The sequence below is a fragment of the Phyllobates terribilis genome, unplaced genomic scaffold (assembly GCF_046119375.1).
Source record: "Phyllobates terribilis strain yellow unplaced genomic scaffold, ASM4611937v1 Scaffold_1__5_contigs__length_1240528914, whole genome shotgun sequence".
Classification (NCBI taxonomy): domain Eukaryota; kingdom Metazoa; phylum Chordata; class Amphibia; order Anura; family Dendrobatidae; genus Phyllobates; species Phyllobates terribilis.
The window spans coordinates 354,140,406-354,164,002 of record NW_027362761.1 but is presented as its reverse complement, the minus strand read 5'-3'; the positions used below and the strand labels follow the sequence as shown (position 1 = coordinate 354,164,002).

The following is a 23,597-nucleotide window of genomic DNA, read 5'->3' as shown; positions in this document are numbered from 1 at the left end:
ACAAAAAACAACGGAAAAAATGGACTGATTGACCCGACTGTTAAAGGTGAATTCAGCAAGAGGTAAGAATGAAGACCAGTCCTCCTGCTGAGTCGCAAAAAAACACCTTAACATTTGTTCCAAATTTGTCCTTTCTGTCTGATCGTTGGTTTCAGGGAGGTAGGCAGAGGAAAATGACATGTCAATCCCCAGTTTCTTACAAAAAGCTCTTCAGAATTTGGAGACAAAGTTCACTCCCCTATCAAACACAATGTTAAGAGGAATTCCATGCAATCTTACAACATGGCAAATATACAACCCGGAGAGTGTCTCAGCATTTGGTAATACTGATAAAGGAACAAAATGAACCCATTTACTGAGTCAGTCAACCAACACCCAAATAACAGTTTTCCCACCAGACAGAGGAAAATCTGTGACGAAATACATGTACAGATGAGTCTACGGTCTTTCTGGAGCCAATTCACTGGTAGGCTGGTTATGACAGACTTTAGCGCGTGCACAAACTTCACAAGCGAATGCAAAATCTTTAATATGATTATTCATAGACGGCCACCAAAAGAGTCTAGCAATGGCTTTCTTCATAGCTGTGACCGCAGGATGACCACTCAATATGGAATCATTAAACTCCTGCAATAGATGCTATCTTAGGTACACAAGTACAAATAATTTGGACCCTGGAATGGCGGAAGGAGTCAATGACTGGACTTTATGGATTTTAGCTTCCACCTCCAAAGATACCACAGAAACCACAATGCCCTTAGGGAGAATGGAGAATGGAGGTTCTGGAGGAGCTAGTGAACTAAGACTGCGTGATAATGCGTCAACCTTCATGTTCTTGAACCCCAGCCTGAACATGATAGAGAAATTGAGAAATTGAATGTAGAGAAAAATAAGGACCACCTGGCCTGTTTAGGAGTTAGCAGTTTAGCTGATTCAATATACGCTAAATTCTTATGGTCAGTGATCACAGTGACTTGATGAGCTGTCCCGTCAAAAAAAATGTCTCCATTCCTCAAAGGCTAATTTAACAGCGAGTAACTCAAGATTCCCAACATCATAATTTCTTTCAGCAGACAAAAATTTTCTTGAGAAAAAAAATACATGGCCTCAATTTGGTCAATATTTTGGAACCCTGAGATAAAATGGTCCCTACCTTGACCTCCACAATGAATGATTCTTGGAGATTGGGTTGGATTAGAACAGGAGCAGACATAAAACATTCTTTCAATTTTTCAAAAGTCCTAATGGCATCTGGTGGCCAAACCTTGAGATCCACCCCCTTACGTGTGAGGTCAGTAAGAAATTTAGCAATCAGAGAAAAATCCCTAATAAATATCCTATGATAGTTGGTGAATCCTAAAAAACTTTGCAACACTTTCAGGTCACTAGAACCCAATCTGTTATGACTTGCACATTTCTAGGATCCATCTTAAACCCATCAGCTGATAACATGAACCCCAGGAATGAAATCTCCTGAACAGTAAAAATACATTTGTCAATTTTAGCAAACAAAAAGTTCTCACTCAACCTTTGTAATACTACATGGACATGTTCCTGGTGAGAATCCAAATCAGGCGAAAAAAATCTAAATATCCTGTCGAGTTCGTCATGGATCAAACCTAAGGCGTCCAAAAAGCAGAAGACCATTCTGGGGCTTGTGGGGACAAAGAACATGCCCAGCTCTGAGGGCTTCCTTGCAATAGAGACATGATTATGCCCACCCGCTGGAACTCATCCCCTGAAGACCGAGGTCACAGGGTAAAAAATAGCCTACAGTTGTCCCTGAACACCCTAAACTTGTTTTTCTCTACTGAAAATGTATCAGGGAGAGCCATTACAATTTCAGTAGAGACCAACTGTATGTCAGATCGTCACAGCCACTGCCAGCAGTGGAAGGCTATAAGATGTTTTCATCAAACTAATTATCTGACCCTGGTGATGTGTTCAATACTTATTTCATCCACTGTGTCCATTATGGGGTGTTAAGAGGGTAGTGCAAATGTGGCTCTTATCATAGTAGTTATTGATGAGCGAGCATGCTCGTTACTCGAGATTTACGAGCATGCTCGGGTGTTTTCCGAGTATCTTCGGCGTGCTCGAATTTTATGTTTGAGTCACTGTGTGTGCATGATTTGCGACTGTTTGACAGCTTTAATACATGTGAGGAATGCCTAACAAACAGGCATTCTTCACATGTATTATATCGAGCACGCCGCAAATACTCGGCGAAAGAGTTAACAGAACACGCTCACTCATCACTAATAGTAGTCACTTTAAAAATAATTTGCCATGAGATTTTTGCCACCTAATCTGAGAGCAGCATAATGTAGAGACAGAGATTCTGATTCCAGCGATGTGTCACTTACTGGGCTGCGTGCTCTAGTTTTGATAACATCACTGTTTTATCAGCATGAGATTATCACTAGAGGACTACTAAACTCGCTGCCATGTAGTCCTCCATATTCATTAGCTATGTATAACCCTGCTCCCACCACTGATTGACAGCCCAGTAAGTGACAAATCACTGGAATCAGGGTCTCTGCCCCCACACTATGCTGCTGTCAAATGGGGTAGAAAAAAGCTGGTGACAAATTCCCTTTAAAGGTACTTAATTTGAAGTTGTAATACTACTACTCCATTGTTGGAGCTAATTGGTGCCCTGTGTGTAGTAACACAACCGAATAGTCTAGGACAGTGATGGCAAACCTTTTAGAGACCGAGTGCCCAAACTGCAACCCAAAATCCACTTATTTATCTCAATGTGCCAACATGGCAATTTAACCTGAATACTGAGGTTTAAGTTTAGAAAAAAAACAACTCATACATTAACATTTTTTTTTTGTCTTAAAATAAAAACAAAATAACAGAACTTTTAATGATGCAAACAACTTTTTCTTGAAAGGTAAAAGTTTGCATTGGGAATGCTTCTATGAAAGGTACTCTTCCGAAAGCTCTGTGTTAAGGATGCTCCTCAGGAAGGCACTGTGTTATGGGTACTCTTCAGAAAACACTGTTTTATAGGTGCTCTGAGGAAGGCACTGTGTTATGGGTACTCTTCCGAAGGCACTGTATATTAACTCCTTGGCTCCAGCACAAGTCACTCTGGTGTTCTCCAGCTAGACAGGGAGCAATAATATCTCATTCTTTGGCTACTGAGGCCTCTTAGGCTGTGTGCCCACTATGCGTTTTTTGATGCAGAATTTCCGCAGCAGAAACGCTTTTAAAAACGCTTGGTAATCCATGCCCCATGATCCCCAATAAAAATCTGCATGTTCTGTGCCCATGCTGCGGATTTTTCCGCATCGGATTTTCCTTGCAGAAAAATCCACAGCATGTCCATTATTTGTGCGTTTCTGCATGCGGATTTGAGGTCCCAATGAACTTGAAAAACGCAAGTCAAATCTGCATGTAAAAACGCGTCAAAAACGCGTCAAAACCGCGTGTAAAATCCGCAAGCGTTTTTGACTGCAAAGACCATGCAGAAACGCTGCTGAAATTTTCTGCTTCATTTCTGCATCGTGGGCACATAGCCTCACAGGGCATCAGCAGAAGTACATTTGATGATGTTTTTTTCCAGTCATCTGAGGTCTTAATGGTCAGGTGACCAAAGAATGGATGTCATTACTTCCTGTCCTGATAAAGACCACTAAAGCAGCTTGTGGAAGACCAGGAGTGGGGAACCTTCTTTTTGCCAAAGGCTATTTGGACATTTATAACTTTAGCAGCCATACTAAATTATCAACTAGAACCTCTGACAGTACAGAAACATCACCAGAACCACCAGCAGTATAGAAATACATCATCAGTTGAACCCATATCAGTACAGAAATGCATCACCAGAACCACCAGTAGAAAAAAAATACATCACCAGAGCCACCAGCAGAATATAAATACATCACCAGAACCAGCAGCAGAACAGAAGTACATCACCAGAACCACCAGCAGAACAGAAATACATCACCAGAACCTCCAGCAGAACAGAAATACACCACCAGAATCACTAGCAGAACAGATATACATCACCAGAACTGCCAGCAGAACAAAAATACATCACAAGAACTAACAGCAGAACAGAAATAAATCACCAGAACCACCAGAAGACCAGAAATACATCAGCAGAACCGCCAGCAGAATAGAAAAAAATCACCAGAACCACCAGCAGAACAGAAATACATCACCAGAACCACCAGCAGAACAGAAATGCATCACCAGAACCACTAGCAGAGAAATACATCACCAGAACCACCAGGAGTACAGAAATACATCAACAGAACCACTAACAGTACAGAAATACATCATTAGACCCCCCCCATTAGTACAGAAACTCAGCATCACAACCCTCATCAGTCCAGAAATACATCACCAGGACCACCAACAGTACATGGTACATCAAATGTAATGTCCGGTAAGCCCCATATACATTTGTATCACATTAATCTACAACTCCCAGTATGTCATTAACAATGGTAAGAAGATGCTGGGAGTTGTTATTATCTGTCATTATCAGACTTTGAACCATACCGGAACCACAGTACTGATGAGAATTAGTCAGTATCACACATAAGCATTTACATCCAGGTACCTTTTAGATGACGTTGTCTCTTAGTAAAGTCATTCTCTTTCTTTTCTTCATCTTGTCCATACTTCATGATGACTTTTCTCAACCACAGCTCATCTCTGTAGACTTCCCTCTTCTCTGGTTTTCTGCAGCACATCCTAACATGATGCCCTTAAAAATAGCAGAGTGATTATAATGCTCCTTAATAAAAAAAAATGTGCCCTATGATGAGTCCTTGAATAAATAATTGCCCCTCACTATATTCCCTGCATAAAATATAACCCACACACTGTCCCTCTTATGTACTGTCTCCTCACACTATTCCCCTCAATAGTCTCCTCACACATTTCCCCCTTCCTGTTTCGTCATACATCACCCGCTTCCCATACTGTATCCACACCCTCCTCCCCTTACTGTGTCCGCATACATTCCTCCTCCTCATACTGTGTCCACATACATTCCACCCCTTGTACTTTGTCTTCATACATTCCCCTTCGCTCCTCGTACTGTGTCAGCACCCATCCCCTCCCTCGCTCTTCATATTGCGTCAGCACCCACCCCCTTTCACTCCTCATACTGTGTCAGCACCCACCCCCTTTCACTCCCCATACTGTTTCTGCACCAATCCCCTACTTCATTTCACATACTGTGTCCTCAAATTTCTTGCTCTCCATACTGTGTCTACACCCATCCCCTCCCTCTCCATACTGTGTCCTCAATTTTCTCCCTCCCCCTTGTTCCCCATACTGTGTACGCATCCTTCCCCCCTCTCATACTTGTTTCCCATACATGCCTCCCAACCCAGCTCCACATATTGTGTCTGCACCCAACCGTTCCTCGCTCCTCAAACTGTATACTCAAATTTCTCAACCCCTTAGCTTCCCATTCTGTGTTCTCATTAGTGCTCCCAATACTGTCCTCCAATGACAACAAATCTTCGGTGTCTACAGCTCCATTGGAGCACTTACCACCAACAATGTTTCCGTCTCTGTGGCGCCGGCGAGTGAAATCAGCAGTGTGATTACATGACCTGATCACGTTGCTGATGTCTCCCTGACCCGGAAGTGCCTTTGTTCAGAGCTTAAATTGTACTCGTGTCTGTGTCGGTTGTCAGATTGACAGCCGGCTCAGAGAACGGCTGACTCCCACAAAAGGTCAGTGCTGGGGCGACTGCTCGTGTACCAGCAGAGAAGGCTCTGAGTGCCACCTCTGGCACGCGAGCCATAGGTTCGCCATAACTGGTCTAGGAGATCTGGTGGCAAACTAGTGCCTTGTTCTTAATTATGACATTTTTTTTTAATTAAAGGGGCAGGGGATGTCCATCCCATTTACCACATGTAATTGTAGTGAGACCACTTACCTGGTTCAGCTTTTGTATTGTAAACTATTCACATTATTATATCATTAGTTACTGTGTATCTCTGTAGGTCATGTATGGAGGAAGGGCCATTGACAGCTTTGACCGTCGGATTCTCACCACCTACATGGATGAATATTTAGGCGACTTTATATTTGACACTTTCCAACTGTTCCATTTCTACAAAAATGACGACGTTGATTACAAAATTCCAAATGGAGACAAAAAAGATGACTTTGTCGGTAAGATCAGGGCTAGGATTAATAAAGTATTTGTCGTAAATATCTGGGCAAGAGACTGACCTTAATCTCTTATTATATGATATCAGCCTGTTAGGGGCTCATGACTTTATTGTAGACTTTGTTTCTTATGAATCCAATTTCTTGCTTGCTCTTTTCAGTGGAAACAATCAGCAGGTGAGTTGCTGTCAAAATATCCTGTGCCACACATTCAAACTATTAAAAAAAAAAGAATACTGAGTGACATTACTTACTTAGAAATTGAAAAATTTGAAAATATTTTGTTATCAAACCATTCTTTTTTTTTAAATTTGAATCTGTTTCATGTATTCATTTTGGTTAACAGAGGAAATAGAATCGCTTCCCCTTGCAAATACCCCTGAAGTGTTTGGTCTGCATCCAAATGCTGAAATTGGATACTACACACAGGCTGCTAGGGATATGTGGTCTCACCTCCTGGAACTGCAGCCACAGACAGGTACGAGAATTGGCGTCACCAAGTTATAATTGTGTTTTCTGCAGTTTAAAGAGGATGTCTGGTTACAGCATATTGATGACCTATCCTTTGTGTACAGTATATCATCAATATCAGATCTGTAGTGATCCTATTCATATTTATAAGTGCCATTCTGCAGTACCTGGCAGCGGCCGCTACATGCTGAATGGAGCTGTGATTTGCCACTGTATACATAGTGGTTACATCTGGCACCTGCCAAAGGAAATAACATGTGAGATCCCCACTTAACTCATGTTGATGACCTATCCTCTGAATAGGGCTTCATTATGCTGTGACTGGACAACTCCTTTAATACTGTATATTGGGTATTGTTTAGGCATATTGGAATGTCATTTTCAATACAGAAATTTAAGGGTAAATCCAGCCATGGACTTACATTTTTAGTCACAATTAGAGTCTGAATAAAGACTGTTTAAAAATAAAAAAGAATGTATTTCACGATACCACTGATTAACTCAGTGGCAGGTCCTCTTTAAAGCACTACTCCAGCGGTTTTTTTTTATTTCAACGCTGGAGTGGTGCCACTGATGTAAGTTCCCTGACCCTAGTATTATATTTACCATCCGACATTTTCAGCTGTTCTCGGCGCCACTTTGGTCCCAATCCGCCATCTTGTGACTGAAACTTCTGACGGATTGCAAGTCAGAGGTAACAGTCACAAGATGTCAATGGAAGTCTATGAGAGACTTGTTCTGGCTCTCATAGACTTACATTGTGTTGTGACTTCCGGATCACCCAGCAAATTCTGGAGCGATCTGGCAGATCACAACCTGCAGAAGACCGACTGGAGCGGCGCTGATAACAGATGAAGGGGGCAGCTGGTAAGTATGAGATTAGGGGAGAGAACTTAGATTACTGGCACCATACCAACAGTAAAAAAAACCCAATATAACGCTGGGAGTGGTGCTTTAACATTCCCACAGTTTGTATGACATTAGCCCAATATGTACAAAACTTCACGGGTGGAGCTCATCTCACCAACCTTATCTTTGCCAGATGTAAAACTTAGTTTTACTATTTCTACAGGTGAATCGGGCAAAGGTATAAGCCGGGATGAGTACATTGGGCAGGTGGCAAAGGATATTGAGAACAAGCTTCCGCAAGTATTTGATCTGGATCAAATTAGGAAAAATTTTGGGCTAGAAATATCACCAACAACAGTGGTGTTACTGCAGGAGCTGGAAAGGTTTAACAAGCTGATCGTACGCATGTCCAGGTCTCTAGCTGAACTTCAGAGGGTGAGTACAATGATAACATGGTGCCATCTTTCCCAACCCATCAGTCTTTTTACCCTTTTATATTGCCAAAACTTTTATATCAAACTTTAACACTTCATTCCCAGTCTCAGATAAACTCTTAATACGGTAATTATTACTACAAGTAGGAATAATGGATCATGAATGTTGGGGATCCCAAACAAATATTTCATCCATAATTTCTTTCTGTGTATAACAAAAAGGAACATAACTTGTGCGTCATGAGAAGTTGATCTCCAGTACATTACCTTTATTCTTTAATTCCAAAAGGCATTGGCTGGTGAAGTTGGAATGAGCAATGAATTAGATGAGGTGGCCCGAGCACTATTTAATGGGCAGATTCCAAGCATATGGAGAAAACTGGCACCTGATACCCTAAAATCTTTGGGAAACTGGATGATTCATTTCAGGACACGTTATAATCAGTACACGTCATGGGTATGATATAGCGTTCCTTACTATCTAGATATATGCTTAGTGTCTGCTTGGTACATACAGATAGCACAATAACTGATATTACCTATATTCTTGCAGGTGAACGAGGGTGAGCCAAATGTCATGTGGCTGTCCGGGTTGCATATCCCAGAGTCCTACCTGACTGCTCTTGTTCAAGCCACTTGCAGAAAGAATGGATGGCCACTTGACCGCTCTACATTGTACACTCAGGTTACAAAGTACCGTACAGCTGAAGAAGTCACTGAGAGACCTGGACAAGGTAAGGATTACCAAAGAGACCATTTCCAGGAGCATTTTATACATATTCAAGATTGTTTTTAAATCTGACTCAATCTGAAGTTACATAGTTAATACGATTGAAAGAAGACACATGTCCACCAAGTCCAACTAAGAAATGGGAAAGGGTCAAGGTACATTCATAATGCATGATCCAGTCCATGGCTCCTGATCCAAGTATTGATCGACCTAATCAACCTTTGAAAGAAGAATTTTATATACAGTACAGACCAAAAGTTTGGACACACCTTCTCATTTAAAGATTTTTCTGTATTTTCATGACTTTGAAAATTATACATTCACACTGAAGGCATCAAAACTATGAATTAACACATGTGGAATTATATACTTAACAAAAAAGTGTGAAACAACTGAAAATATGTCTTATATTTTAGGTTCTTCAAAGTAGCCACCTTTTGCTTTGATGACTGCTTTGCACACTCTTGGCATTCTCTTGATGAGCTTCAAGAGGTTGTCACCGGAAATGGTTTTCACTTCACAGGTGTGCCCTGTCAGGTTTAATAAGTGGGATTTCTTGCCTTATAAATGGGGTTGGGACCATCAGTTGTGTTGTGCAGAAGTCAGGTGGATACACAGCTGATAGTCCTACTGAATAGACTGTTAGAATTTGTATTATGGCAAGAAAAAAGCAGCTAAGTAAAGAAAAACGAGTGGCCATCATTACTTTAAGAAATGAAGATCAGTCAGTTCGAAAAATTGGGAAAACTTTGAAAGTGTCCCCAAGTGCAGTTGCAAAAACCATGAAGCGCTACAAAGAAAATTGCTCACATGAGGACCGCCCGAGGAAAGGAAGAACAAGAGTCATCTCTGCTTCTGAGGATAAGTTTATCTGAGTCACCAGCCTCAGAAATCGCAGGTTAACAGCAGCTCAGATTAGAGACCAGGTCAATGCCACAGAGTTCTAGCAGCAGACACATCTCTACAACAACTGTTAAGAGGAGACTTTGTGCAGCAGGCCTTCATGGTAAAATAGGTGCTAGGAAACCACTGCTAAGGACAGGCAACAAGCAGAAGAGACTTGTTTGGGCTAAAGAACACAAGGAATGGACATCAGACCAGTGGAAATCTGTGCTTTGGTCTGATGAGTCCAAATTTGAGATCTTTGGTTCCAACCACCGTGTCTTTGTGTGACGCAGAAAAGGTGAATGGATGGACTCTACATGCCTGGTTCCTACCGTGAAGCATGGAGGAGGAGGTGTGATGGTGTGGGGGTGCTTTGCTGGTGACACTGTTGGGGATTTATTCAAAATTGAAGGCATACTGAACTAGCATGGCTACCACAGCATCTTGCAGCGGCATGCTATTCCATCCGGTTTGCGTTTAGTTGGACCATCATTTATTTTTCAACAGGACAATGATCCCAAACACACCTCCAGGCTGTGTAAGGGCTATTTGACCAAGAAGGAGAGTGATGGGGTGCTACGCCAGATGACCTGGCCGCCACAGTCACCAGACCTGAACCCAATTGAGATGGTTTGGGGTGAGCTGGACCGCAGAGTGAAGGCAAAAGGGCCAACAAGTGCTAAACATCTCTGGGAACTCCTTCAAGATTGTTGGAAGACCATTTCCTGTGACTACCTCTTGAAGCTCATCAAGAGAATGCCAAGAGTGTGCAAAGCAGTCATCAAAGCAAAAGGTGGCTACTTTGAAGAACCTAGAATATAAGACATATTTTCAGCTGTTTCACACTTTTTTGTTAAGTATATAATTCCACATGTGTTAATTCATAGTTTTGATGCCTTCAGTGTGAATGTACAATTTTCAAAGTCATGAAAATACAGAAAAATCTATAAATGAAAAGGTGTGTCCAAACTTTTGGTCTGTACTGTATTTACATAAGTATTTGTTATTTTCTTCTAAAAGTCTTTTTGGTTTTATAGTTAAAGTGTTGCATAATTTACTGATGACACCTTCAGATGTGGCACAAGTTACCGACTGGAAAATTCACAATTGTTGTCATTACACTGTGTTCCAAATTATTGTGCAAATAATATTTTCTCAGATTTTCCCAAATTACCTATATGAATTGCAGTCATTGTAATTTTCCAGTCAAATAACTATTAGAGTACAATTGAAAGGTTTTTGTACAAACTGCCTATGATAACAGTATATTTAAAAAAAAAAAAAAAAAAAACTCAAACTGCACTCCAAATTATTATGCACAGCAGAGTTTTCAACCTTTTCATTTTAATAAAGAACAAAAAAATGGTCATTTTTGAAATTATAAGCATTAGCAGGTTATTACAAACTGAAATCAAACAGTTTTCAACTCAAAACTTTATTCTAGGTGATGTTACATTTGCACATAGGACCGCTTGTTCGAAAGGAGCTTCTGAACTCTCTCGTCCATTGAATTTGTCAGGTTTTGGATGGTTTCTGCTTCAATTGTTTTGCATGAGGACAGAATACCCTCCCAGAGCTGTTGCTTAGATGTGAACTGCCTCCCGCCATCATAGACACTCCTTTTGATGATGCTCCATAGGTTCTCAATGGGGTTGAGGTCAGGGGAGCATGGGTGCCAAACCATAAGTTTGTCCCCTTTTATGCCCATAGCAGCCAGAGATGCAGATGTGTTATGTGCAGCATGAGACGGGGCATTATCATGCATGAAAATGATCTTGCTGCGGAATGCACGGTTCTTCTTCTTGAACCATGGCAGGAAGTGCTGTTTGAGAAACTCAACATACATTATGGAGTTCATCTTTACCCCTTCAGGGATCCTAAAAGGGCCGACAATCTCTCTCCCCATGATTCCAGCCCAAAACATTACTCCACCTCCTCCTTGTTAGCGCCGTAGCCGTGTTTGCATGGGGTGTCCATCAACCAGCCATCCTCCACTCCATCCATCTGGACCATCGAGATCATTTCATGCATGATAATGCCCCGTCTCATGCTGCACATAACACATCTGCATCTCTGGCTGCTATGGGCATAAAAGCGGACAAACTTATGGTGTGGCACCCATGCTCCCCTGACCTCAACCCCATTGAGAACCTCTGGAGCATCATTAAAAGGAGTGTCTATGATGGCGGGAGGCAGTTCACATCTAAGCAACAGCTCTGGGAGGGTATTCTGTCCTCATGCAAAAGAATTAAAGCAGAAACCATCCAAAACCTGACAAATTCAATGGACGAGAGAGTTCAGAAGCTCCTTTCGAACAAGGGGTCCTATGTGCAAATGTAACATCACCTAGAATAAAGTTTTGAGTTGAAAACTGTTTGATTTCAGTTTGTAATAACCTGCTAATGCTTATAATTTCAAAAATGACCATTTTTTTGTTCTTTATTAAAATGAAAAGGTTGAAAACTCTGCAGTGCATAATAATTTGGAACATGCATTTTGAGTGCAGTTTGAGTGTTTTTATTTTTTTAAAAAATATACTGTTATCATAGGCAGTTTGTACAAAAACCTTTCAATTGTACTCTAATAGCTATTTGACTGGAAAATTACTATGACTGCAATTCATATAGGTAATTTGGGAAAATCTGAGAAAATATTATTTGCATAATAATTTGGAACACAGTGTATTTGAATTCATAGTTATCCCCTCTTGTATTATTAACCCTTTAATGCAATACCACATAAATGTATGTATGACGCAATCTAGGGGTGCTGATGGGTTACCTTCATAGCTGGGGGCTCCGTTACTGCCATCTTGGTCCACCTTTAAAGCTAAGCTATATGCTAAACTGGGATTTTCATTATATACTGCAATATTGCAGTATATAGTATAAGTGATCATATGATTGCAGATTCAAATTCCCTAAAGAGACATAAAAAAAAAAAGTAGAAAAAGTTTTTAAAAATGTTACAAAAATATAAAAATGTCAAATCACCCCCCTTTTCCCCGATTAATAAAGAAATTAAAAAAATAGATATATCTGGTATCTCTGTGTTCATAAAGGCCCAATCTACCAAAATATTAAATTAATCCGATTGGTAAATGATGTAAGAAGAAAAAAAATCAAACACCACAATTGCAGTTTTTCGGTCATCACTCCTCACCAAAAAGTGCAATAAAAACAGATCAAAACGTCATATATACCCCAAAATGGTATCAATGGATCCAGTTGGGTGAAACACGTTAGGCAGGCTGTGCTGCAGGAGTAAATTGATTCTTCAACAATGGTGATGATACGTTTTTTTTATTCACAACGCGTTTCAACGCCGTACTGGCGTTTTTAATAAGTGGGAAAAAAACAAATGATATTTATTTTAACTGATAAAGACGCCAGTACGGGATTGTAACGCGCTGTGAATAAAAACCTTATTATCACCATTGTTGAAGAATCAATTTACTCCTGCAGCACAGCCCACCTTACGTATTTTATCTAACCAGATCCAATATTTCCTGGAGGATTTATCCACCAGCCACGGGGCAGCAGCAGCTGTTTTTTTTCATACCTAAATAGGAGAACCTGTCACAACTCCACCAAGTGAGCGTAACCAGCACTTACCCTATGGAGGGAGAGTGGGTATCACCCCATTGTGCGCTCTGTTCCCACATCTAGATTTATTCAAAATGGTATCAATAAAGCAGTCAACTCGTAATGCAAAAAACAAGCCCACACACCGCTCAATCGTTGGGAAAATAAAAATTATATTGTTCTCATAAAATGGTAATGAACCAAACCTTTTTTTTTTAACAAATTTCTGAATTTTTATTTTCCACTGAAATGAATTTTTTTTATAAAGGTTTGGTATCACCATAAATGTACTCACCTGGAGAATCATAGTTCACAGTAATTTTTTACCACTGAATGAATTTATTAAATCAAACCCATGGCTGAATTGCATTTTTATTTCCACAATTTCACCGCACTTGGAATTTCTATATTGTTTTCCAGTAGATTGAAAGTTAGGGCTCATTCACACTAGCGTATAAATCGGAAATGTGCAATCTGATAAAAAATCGGATTGCACTGGGACCAATGTTATTCAATGAGGCAGTGCAGATCTGCGATTTCAGTCAGATATCGGTACAGCGCGAAAAAAAAATCACATGCCTTATGGACCATCAGCGTGTCATCCGATTTTTACAGATACATTACAATTCTATAGCATAGGAAACTGTAAGTGGTCCTGTAAAAGATTAATAGCTCTTGAGTAAAAAAAAAACAGATTGCATACAGATGACAAGTGAGAAAAAATCATCCCCCTCTCCTGGATGAGAATGGGACTAATTTTTTTTTACCCAAGTGTGAGAGAACCCTTAAAGTGAATGTCGTCATTCAAAACTACAACTGCAAAAAACAAGTCCTCACATGTCAACGTGGACAGAAAAATAAAAAAGTTATGGCTCTTGGAAGAATTAGGACTATTTGAACAATTGTTATTTTTGCAATTACCTGATCATGTGTCGATGAAGCCACACTACTCACTACTCACCATGAGACCTGTTGCTTACTGTTTTGCTTGCATATGTTATAGCTGCGTTCTAAAATCCAGCCTGCGGGTTATTCTAAGAATAAGTAGGATAAGATTTCTGTATATGTGTAATCAGATATTTTACATGACAGTCTTGTGTTTTTGTACTTTCGGCAGGATGCTTTATTTCTGGATTATACCTGGAAGGAGCTGACTGGGACATTGAGAAATCCTGTTTAATGAAAAGTAAACCCAAAGTCCTTGTTGTGGAGTTGCCTGTACTGAAGGTTATCCCTATAGAAGCTCATCGTCTTAAGTTACAGGTACATAGCCATAATCAAAATAGTTTTTTATTGAGCCAAAGAATATGTTGGTATAAGTGCAATGCGTAGGTCTGCATTCACACTGTGGCCATTTAACAAGCAGAACCAAAGATAAAATCAAATTGAGCAAATACCCTGTAATAAGTAAATGAATAGTAATAGTACATGGAAATAACATAGGGGTGCTTAGTTACCATTTTTTGGATCAAAACAATGTAAAAACCATCCCACCATGACAAGGTGTACCCCAATCTGGACGGTACCCAGCTCTTGTAGTTCACTTCAGCAGACGTAAAAAAAATAAGAGTAGAGCAGGACCTGGGTCCCCACTGTTCAGACATTTCCCATGGAAAGCTACAGTTATATGAAAAAGTTTGGGCACCCCTATTAATCTTAAGCTTAGTGTTTTATAAAAATTGGTGTTTTTGCAACAGCTATTTCAGTTTGATATATATAATAACTGTTGGACACAGTAATGTTTCTGCCTTGAAATGAGGTTTATTGTACTAACAGAAAATGTGCAATCTGCATTCAAACAAAATTTGACAGGGGCATAAGTATGGGCACCCTTATCATTTTCTTGTTTTAAATACTCCTACCTACTTTTTACTGACTTACTAAAGCCCTTTTTTTGGTTTTGTAACCTCATTGAGCTTTGAACTTCATAGCCAGGTGTATGCAATCATGAGAAAAGCTACTTAAAGTGGCCACTTGCAAATTGTTCTCCTGTTTGAATCTCCTCTGAAGAGTGGCATCATGGGCTCCTCAAAACAACTGTCAAATGATCTGAAAACAAAGATTATTCAACATAGTTGTTCAGGGGAAGGATACAAAAAGCTGTCTCAGAGATTTAACCTGTCAGTTTCCACTGTGAGGAACATAGTAAGGAAATGGAAGAACACAGGGACAGTTCTTGTTAAGGCCAGAAGTGGCAGGCCAAGAAAGACATCAGAAAGGCAGAGAAGAAGAATGGTGAGATCAGTCGAGGACAATCCTCAGACCACCTCCAGAGAGCTGCAGCATCAACTTGCTGCAGATGGTGTCACTGTGCATCGGTCAACTATACAACGCACTTTGCACAAGGAGAAGCTGTATGGGAGAGTGATGCGAAAGAAGCCGTTTCTGCAAGCACGCCACAAACAGTCGGCTGAGGTATGCAAAAGCACATTTGGAGAAGCCAATTTCTTTTTGGAAGAAGGTCCTGTGGACTGATGAAACCAAGATTGAGTTGTTTGGTCATACAAAAAGGCGTTATGCATGGCGGCAAAAAAACACAGCGTTCCAAGAAAAACACTTGCTACCCGCAGTAAAATTTGGTGGAGGTTCCATCATGCTTTGGGGCTGTGTGGCCAATGCCGGCACCGGGAATCTTGTTAAAGTTGAGGGACGCATGGATTCCACTCAGTATTAGCAGATTCTTGACAATAATGTTCAAGAATCAGTGACAAAGTTGAAGTTACGCAAGGGATGGATCTTTCAGCAAGACAATGATCCAAAACACCGCTCCAAATCTACTCAGGCATTCATGCAGAGGAACAATTACAATGTTCTGGAATGGCCATCCTAGTCCCCAGACCTGAATATCATTGAACATCTGTGGGATCATTTGAAGAGGGCTGTCCATGCTCGGCGACCATCAAACTTAACCGAACTGGAATTGTTTTGTAAAGAGGAATGGTCAAAAATGCCTTCATCCAGGATCCAGGAAATCATTAAAAGCTACAGGAAGCGACTAGAGGCTGTTATTTTTGCAAAAGGAGGATCTACTAAATATTAATGTCACTTTTCTGATGAGGTGCCCATACTTATGCATCGGTCAAATTTTGTTTGAATGCAGATTGCACATTTTCTGTTAGTACAATAAACCTCATTTCAAGGCAGAAACATTACGGTGTCCAACAGTTATTACATATATCAAACTGAAATAGCTGTTGCAAAAACACCAATTTTTATAAAACATTAAGCTTAAGATTAATAGGGGTGCCCAAACTTTTTCATATAACTGTATATAAACAGAAATTAACAACCGTAAAAAAAGGGGAGCCACGTCCATGTTTGCACAAAGTACATAGTCATACTGTAGCTCAGTTTATACTATCAGTCTTCGTGTTTTGAATATAGAGGTTAAAATGTAGAATTATACCTTTGCTGCCACGATATAATGGCCCAACACATAATCAGAAGCAATAAATAAGAATACACCGTTGCCCACAAATTCAAGGACATAAAAAGTCAAACGTTCATATAGATATAAACATGAACAATAAGCTCCTGGTTTTACAGGATTTAGTTATGACTGATAGTTTGGGAAGATAAAAAATGGTTAGATATATTTCTTTTGAGTACTACAGGACCAGTGAACGATACTTGCCCATGGTGTATGCATCTGCCAATGCAAGATTAATACCTTTCCTCTTGATGTGGAAGTGAGTGGTGCAGGAGAAGGCCTTTAAAGAAACAAAATGAGGGTTTAGGCCTCATTTAGACATCTGATTTTTGCATATGAGTGCTGTCTGTGTTTCTCACGGATAACACTCCTACCTATGATAGCCTATGGGGCCATTCACATGTCTGACTTTTTCCTCTGACCAAGTGGCCTGCGGAAAATATCAGAGACATGTTCCATTTTGATCTGAAGGGCGGATCAAAATTGGCATTGCAAGTCAATGAGTCCATGAAAAAAAATCTGACTGCACTAGAATTACATACGAGTGCGGTACGATTTTCATGGACTGTCAGAATAGAGAAGGTGGAGAAATTGTTTTTTTTCTCCACGTACAAGAAAATCGGATGACACTCCAACCACACTCCGATCAAACTCTGATCGGAATCTGATCAAAATAATTCATCCAATTTGCTGAAACGTGAAAAAATCGGACATCGGAATGAAGCGTAAGGCTCGAGCCGAAATCGGAGTCCATGGACTAGCCATAGGTCTCCTGACCAAAACTCAGCGGCTTCACATGGGTATATGAGACTGCTGAGTTTGGGTTAGCAGACCCGCAGTCAGTCTGTGGATTGCAGTTTGGTCTCAGCCCGAGTTTCACGAATGTCTGAATGAGCCTTTACTGTTGGGATGCTAATCCAGAGTTTGTTCTAGTTGTCAGTCTGATACTCATCAGACTAAAGTTGGGAAAAATGGACAATGTCAATCATAGGGAATGTTCCACTGGTGGAATCTAACCGTCATCGCTGCCAATCATCGTCTGTAATGAAGTCGCAGTTTGATATTTGCATCTGATATACGTTGAACAACAATAACGGCTAAAATCCAGAAAAATCTGCATGGCTGCATTGGTGAAACAGTTATTCTGGAAAGAACATTTCTTCAACCACCAGCTAACTTTTATCAAATGTGTATAGAGACTTAAAAAACAAAATTAGTCTATACCAAGGGAGGTTTTTGCATTCTCAGATGCTCTCTATTATGGGATTTCAGGCAGATTTTTTGTTGCCAGTCTTCCATTTCAATATGATATATGAAAAAACTTGGCACTCAAAATGAGAATATTTCTTGATTTTAATAGCAATCCATATAACAAGTACAAAAATAATAGACGTTTCGGTCTCAAAATGATCTTCCTCAGTGTACCGACTACACAAGTAGAGAAGGAAGTCGGTACACTGAGGAAGGTCGTTTTGATACCGAAATTTCTATTATTTTTCTATTAATTTTGAGTGCCAAGTTTTTTCATATATTTACTTGGCTTTGGACCCTACTTGAGCACCAACCAGGAGTGCCGTGATTTATTCCTCATATACTCCCATTGCAATGTGGACATTTATACCTTCTCATTGGGCCACCTGTACGTCAGCACTACAGTATGGGATTAAAATGAATGAATATTTATTTTTGCAAGTGCCAAGCATCAATGTATGGCCTTATGAGTGGCTAGTAAATAAAGTGTTCTGCCCTGGCTAAATATTCCTAGAAATGCCAGGTTGGATAGATTCAGGACTTCTTACCACTGGCCCTATGGTGGCAATATGAAAAAAAGTATATAAGGAAATGTGAACATATGTGCTTGCTCTGGCTCTGGTGTATTTTTTTAACTAAAGATTTTCAGACACTATTGTATTGCTAGAAATGATTTATTCTACAGTGTACCATATTGCTACTTGTACCCATCATGATTGTTTTATGTTTTTCAGAATACATTCAAGACCCCGGTTTACACTACGTCAATGAGGAGGAATGCTATGGGAGTTGGTCTGGTGTTCGAGGGAGACCTCTTCACTACCAAACACATCTCGCACTGGGTGCTGCAAGGCGTCTGCCTTACACTTAACTCTGATTAGATTATATTTTGGAAAAAAACATTAAAAAGATAATATATTTTTTCCTTTTAAATGTATATACATTTAAGTACATGCAAATCTAAACTCTTTATAATAAATGGTAGACTGTAAGTGTATTTTTTACTGTAGTAGATGTTCCCATTAAAGGGGTTATCCAGGACTTTGGGTTTTTTTGTGTTTTTTTTTGCAATGGGGCTAAGAACTTACTGGCAGTTAGGTGCTAACAACCTACCTGTTCTGCCCTGTGACATCTCTCCCAACTCAGGCAGTGATTCCCTGACATCCTTTTGATCTCACGTTGACTGAGCAGCTCTTTCTCTTCCACTTTGCTCTGTTGACAGGGTGTCACTGCCGATCTCATGTAGACTGACAACCGGATCCCCGCAGTTAGTCAGCAGGGAGTTGGCTATCAATTAGCATAACGTCGACAGTGATGCCCTGTCGACAGAGCAAAGTGGAAGAAAAAGACCTGTTCTGTCAAAGTGACATTACTGGAAGACTCGGCGGCAGGAGTGGTCTATGATCGCTGTGAGCTGGAAGAGATTGTTGTATGGCTGAACAGGCAGGTAGTTAGCAACTACCTGCAAGTAAGCTCTGAGCCCCATAGGGAAAAACAACAAAAGTCCCAGATAACCACTTTCAGGTTGCATTCACATGTCCATGACTTCTGGAGCTTTTTCTGGAGTTTCCTCACCCGAACTCAACAGCCCTATAGGCAAATTTGGTTGTTGAGTTCAGGTCAAGAGACTTGAAGCCGGTTTCCGGAAATCACGGCTCGCACATGCATCATGAAACATGGTCATGTGAATGTAACCTGAGTCTAAGAAAGGATATCCTGAGGTATGAATTAGTATGCATTCCACTTGTAAAAGAATATTTATGAGAATAAGAACATCTTGACTAGTATTATCCCATTCATAATTCAAAGGATCACAGTAAAATCCGCAATAGTGCGATGTACTGTATCAGGGGCGCACATAGGAATCATGGGGCCCCATAGCAGAAGCTCTAATTGCCCCCCCCCCCCCCCCCCCCCCCCCAAAAAAAATAAAAATAAATAAATAATTGTCGGGGTCACCAAAGATCAGATCTCACAACTTTCCATCCTTTACATAGTAATTTTCCTCCTGCTCACGTCCTAGATCTCTCTTTCATTGCCCCATAAAGTGTGATGCCAATAAAAGGGCCCCCCAAACACAGTATGAAACCCCCATGGTGAATTCCTCCACATGCACAGTATAATGACCCTACTGTACCCCACCTCAACTCCCAGGGTAAAGTATGCTGACCCCAACACAGTATGATCCCCCAACTGTGAGCCGCTAGAGAGGATGGTACATAATAAGGGAGGGTGTTATACATAATAAAAGAGGAAACTATATAACTAAGGATGGCGCTATATGTAGCACCCTGAGGATTCGGCTGCTACAGGGGTATTGCACCTCAACCCAGAGGTGTGATATTCCACTCCCGGGTAAGGATGGAGTGTGGACCTGAGCTCGGTAGGCTGCACGCACTACACACATCCCATTTCCGAGGAGCAGACCGACGGTACTCCCACTTAGAAATGTGCAGGTACGACCGAGTCTGTTCCTGGCTGGAGTGGGAGGGGGGTGGTACATCCCAAGTAGTGTAGGGGCAGATAGGGGGAGCAGCCTGGGTAAAGATAGGAGCTCATTGGGTGCTGGTCACCTGAGCTCACACATAGAGGGTGTATATAAGGTGGGCACCATCAAAGAACAGGGTCAGTCTGTGAGGAGTCAGTCAGTCTGAGAGAAGTCAGAGGAAGAGGAGCAGAGCAGCCCCAGAGAGAGAGAGAGGAGAAAGCCAGAAAGACCCAGAGGGGGAAACAGAAGAGAGGACTCTGAGAACCCAAATTCAATCACCGGGTGAAGAGTCGGCATCAGGGTACCGGAACCCAAGCTGGTGGGGGCAAAAGCACACCCTAGCCAGAGACCGGAGGCCGTGGGCAGCGTCTGCCACGGCCACCCACCACATCCACCCCGAAGGCATACCACGTGGAGGGTCAGGGAACCCAAGGCCAAGGGTCTCCCAACAGAAGGCCCGAGGGAGCTGGACCTGGGTGGATCACTAGTGGGGACGGCCAGAGAAAGGACAGAAGGAGAGCTCAGGGTCACGCTCCGGACTCGCTTGGGGGTTGGCTGGATCCAGGACCTGGTGGATGCAGCACGGCTCGGGAGGTCACTTGAAGCTGGAGTGACCGGAACATCAGCAGTGAGTAAATACCCTAAACTGCACAACCCGACTCTGTCTTCATTTAACACCTATGCTGCACCACCACAACCCCCATCCTCTGCACCTGACCCCCTGAGGCTATACCCCACCCGTTGGGGGTTATACCACCAAAAGCTGCACCAACACCATCAGCCTCAGCGGACCCTGCTGCAGCGGCGGCCATAGTGACCGCAATACAACGGGTGGCGTAGTCGACAATAAAGAACTTAATAACATCTGTAGGACTGCCACATACAACTGAGTTTGACACCCTGGGCACGGACCGGGTCACAGCCACTCGGAAGACTACAACTCCCATCTGATCCGGCTCCGGATATTCCCCCTAAAGAATATGGCCCAGGGGGCGCGTCACTATACATAATAAGTGAGTACACTATGTGCTAAGGGACTGTGCTATACATAATAAGGCTACATTCCTGCATCTGTGTGCAGTGTCGGTGTGCTGCCCTGTTTTACTGACGCATTGAGCATGTCCTATTCTAATCCTCAAAATCGGATCAGAACAGGACATTCTCTGACCCTCTTAGATCTCATTCTCAGATACGTGATTTTCATGGATGTGTGAATGGATCTATAAAACTGTACGAGTCCGTGGACCATCCGATAAAAAGATCTGGCAGCACACGGCCATTTCACACAAATGTGAGAATGTGGCCTAAGGGATTTTACAGATACCATTATCACTCCAAGTCACACAGTGCTGATACAGAATAATATTTACATCCAGGCACTTACCGCTGATGTCTCATCTGATCAGAGTCGGTTTCTGCTGCTTCTTCTCCATCTGGTCAGACCTTCATGTCGACATCTCCCAGCCACGACTCGTCTTGTCACGATGATCTCCAGCCTAGAAAATAACAAGGTCACATATTGTATGCATACATGTGTCTCCCCCGCTCTGCGTCCTCGAATACAGATATGTAACCCCCCCCATTAATATACACTGCTCTAAAAAATAAAGGGAACACTTAAACAACACAATGTAACTCCAAGTCAATAACACTTCTGTGAAATCTACCTGTCCAGTTATGAAGCAACACTGATTGTGAATCAATTTCTCCTGCTGTTGTGCAAATGGAACAGACAACTGGTAGAAATGATAGGCAATTAGCAAGATACCCCCTATAAAGGAGTGGTTCTGCAGGTGGTGACCACAGACCATTTCTCTGTTCTCATCCTTTTTGGCTGTTGTTTTGGTCACTTTTTCATTTTGCCATTGCTCTCACCCCTAGAGGTACAGTAGAATGAGGTGGTATCTACAGTACAACCCACAGAAGTTGCTCAGGTAGCGCAGTTCATCTAGGGTGGCACATCAATGCGAGCTGTGGCAAGAAGGGTAGCTGTGTCTGTCAGCACAGTGTCCAGAGCATGGAGCAGATACCAGGAGATGTGGAGGGAGCCATAGGAGAGCAACAAACCAGCAGCAGGACCGTTACCTCCTCCTTTGTGCAAGGAGGAACAGGAGGAGCACTGCCAGAGCCCTGCCAAATGACCTCCAGCAGGCCACAAATGTGCATGTGTGTGCACAAACGGTTAGAAACCGACTCCATGAGGGTGGTATGAGGGCTTGATGTCCACAGATGGGGGTTGTGCTCACAGCCCAACACCATGCAGGACGCTTTGCATTTTCCACAGAACACCAGGATTGTCAAAGTCGCCACTGGCGCCCTGTGCTCTTCACAGATGAAAGCAGGTTCACACTGAGCACATGACAGACAAGACAGAGTCTGGAGACACCATGGAGAGTGATCTACTGCCTGCAACATCCTTTAGCATGACCGGTTTGGCAGTGGGTCAGTAATGGTATCGGGTGGCATTTCTTTGGAGGGCCGCACAGCCCACCATGATGCTCACCAGAGGTAGCCTGACTGTCATTAGGTACCGATATGAGATCCTCAGACCCCTTGTGAGACCATATGCTGGTGTGTGCGGTTGGCCCTGGGTTCCTTCTAATGCAGGACAATGCCAGACCTCATGTGGCTGGAGTGTGTCAGCAGTTCCTGCAAGATGAAGGCATTGAAGCTATGGACTGGCCCGCCCGTTCCCCAGACCAGAATCCAATTGAGCACATCTGGGACATCATGTCTCGCTCCATCCACCAACGTCACGTTGCACCACAGACTGTCCAGGAGTTGGCGGATGCTTTAGTCCAGGTCTGGGAGGAGATCCCACAGGAGACCATCCGCAACCTCATCAGGACCATGCCCAGGTGTTGTAGGGAGGTCATACAGGCACGTGGAGGCCACACACAATACTGAGCCTCATTTTGATTTGTTTTAAGGACATTACATCAAAGTTGGATCAGCCTGTAGTGTGTTTTTACACTTTAATTTTGGGGGTGACTCCAAATCCAGGCCTCCATTGGTTAATAAATTTGAATTCCATTGATGATTTTTGTGTGATTTTGTTGTCAGCACATTCAACTTTGTACAGAACAAAGTATTCAATGAGAATATTTCATTCATTCAGATCTAGGATGTGTTATTTGAGTGTTCCCTTTATTTTTTTGAGCAGTGTACTATTAGCCACTTAGTAATCAAAATATAAAGTGGTAAGCAGCACTGTGCCCCCCATTAACTATAATCTGCACCGGCCAATAATATAAATTATTCAGCCTCTGTGACTGTCCCCAATTAACTGTAAGGCTATGTGCACACGGAAAACATACAAGG

The 23,597-nt window shown here is 41.9% G+C and overlaps 1 protein-coding gene across 1 annotated transcript in view; it reads left to right on the top strand.

Moving 5' to 3' along the window:
• Positions 1–18,780, top strand: part of DNAH10 (dynein axonemal heavy chain 10) — a 192,677-nt gene extending 173,897 nt beyond the window's left edge. Inside the window, exons 73-79 of the mRNA XM_073676172.1 lie at positions 5,986–6,157; positions 6,501–6,632; positions 7,698–7,909; positions 8,198–8,365; positions 8,462–8,642; positions 14,225–14,370; positions 18,523–18,780. Coding sequence (XP_073532273.1) covers positions 5,986–6,157; positions 6,501–6,632; positions 7,698–7,909; positions 8,198–8,365; positions 8,462–8,642; positions 14,225–14,370; positions 18,523–18,669 — 1,158 coding nt within the window. The 3' untranslated portion in view covers positions 18,670–18,780. The remainder of the gene's footprint in view (positions 1–5,985; positions 6,158–6,500; positions 6,633–7,697; positions 7,910–8,197; positions 8,366–8,461; positions 8,643–14,224; positions 14,371–18,522) is intronic.
• The last annotated feature ends 4,817 nt before the right edge of the window (positions 18,781–23,597 follow it).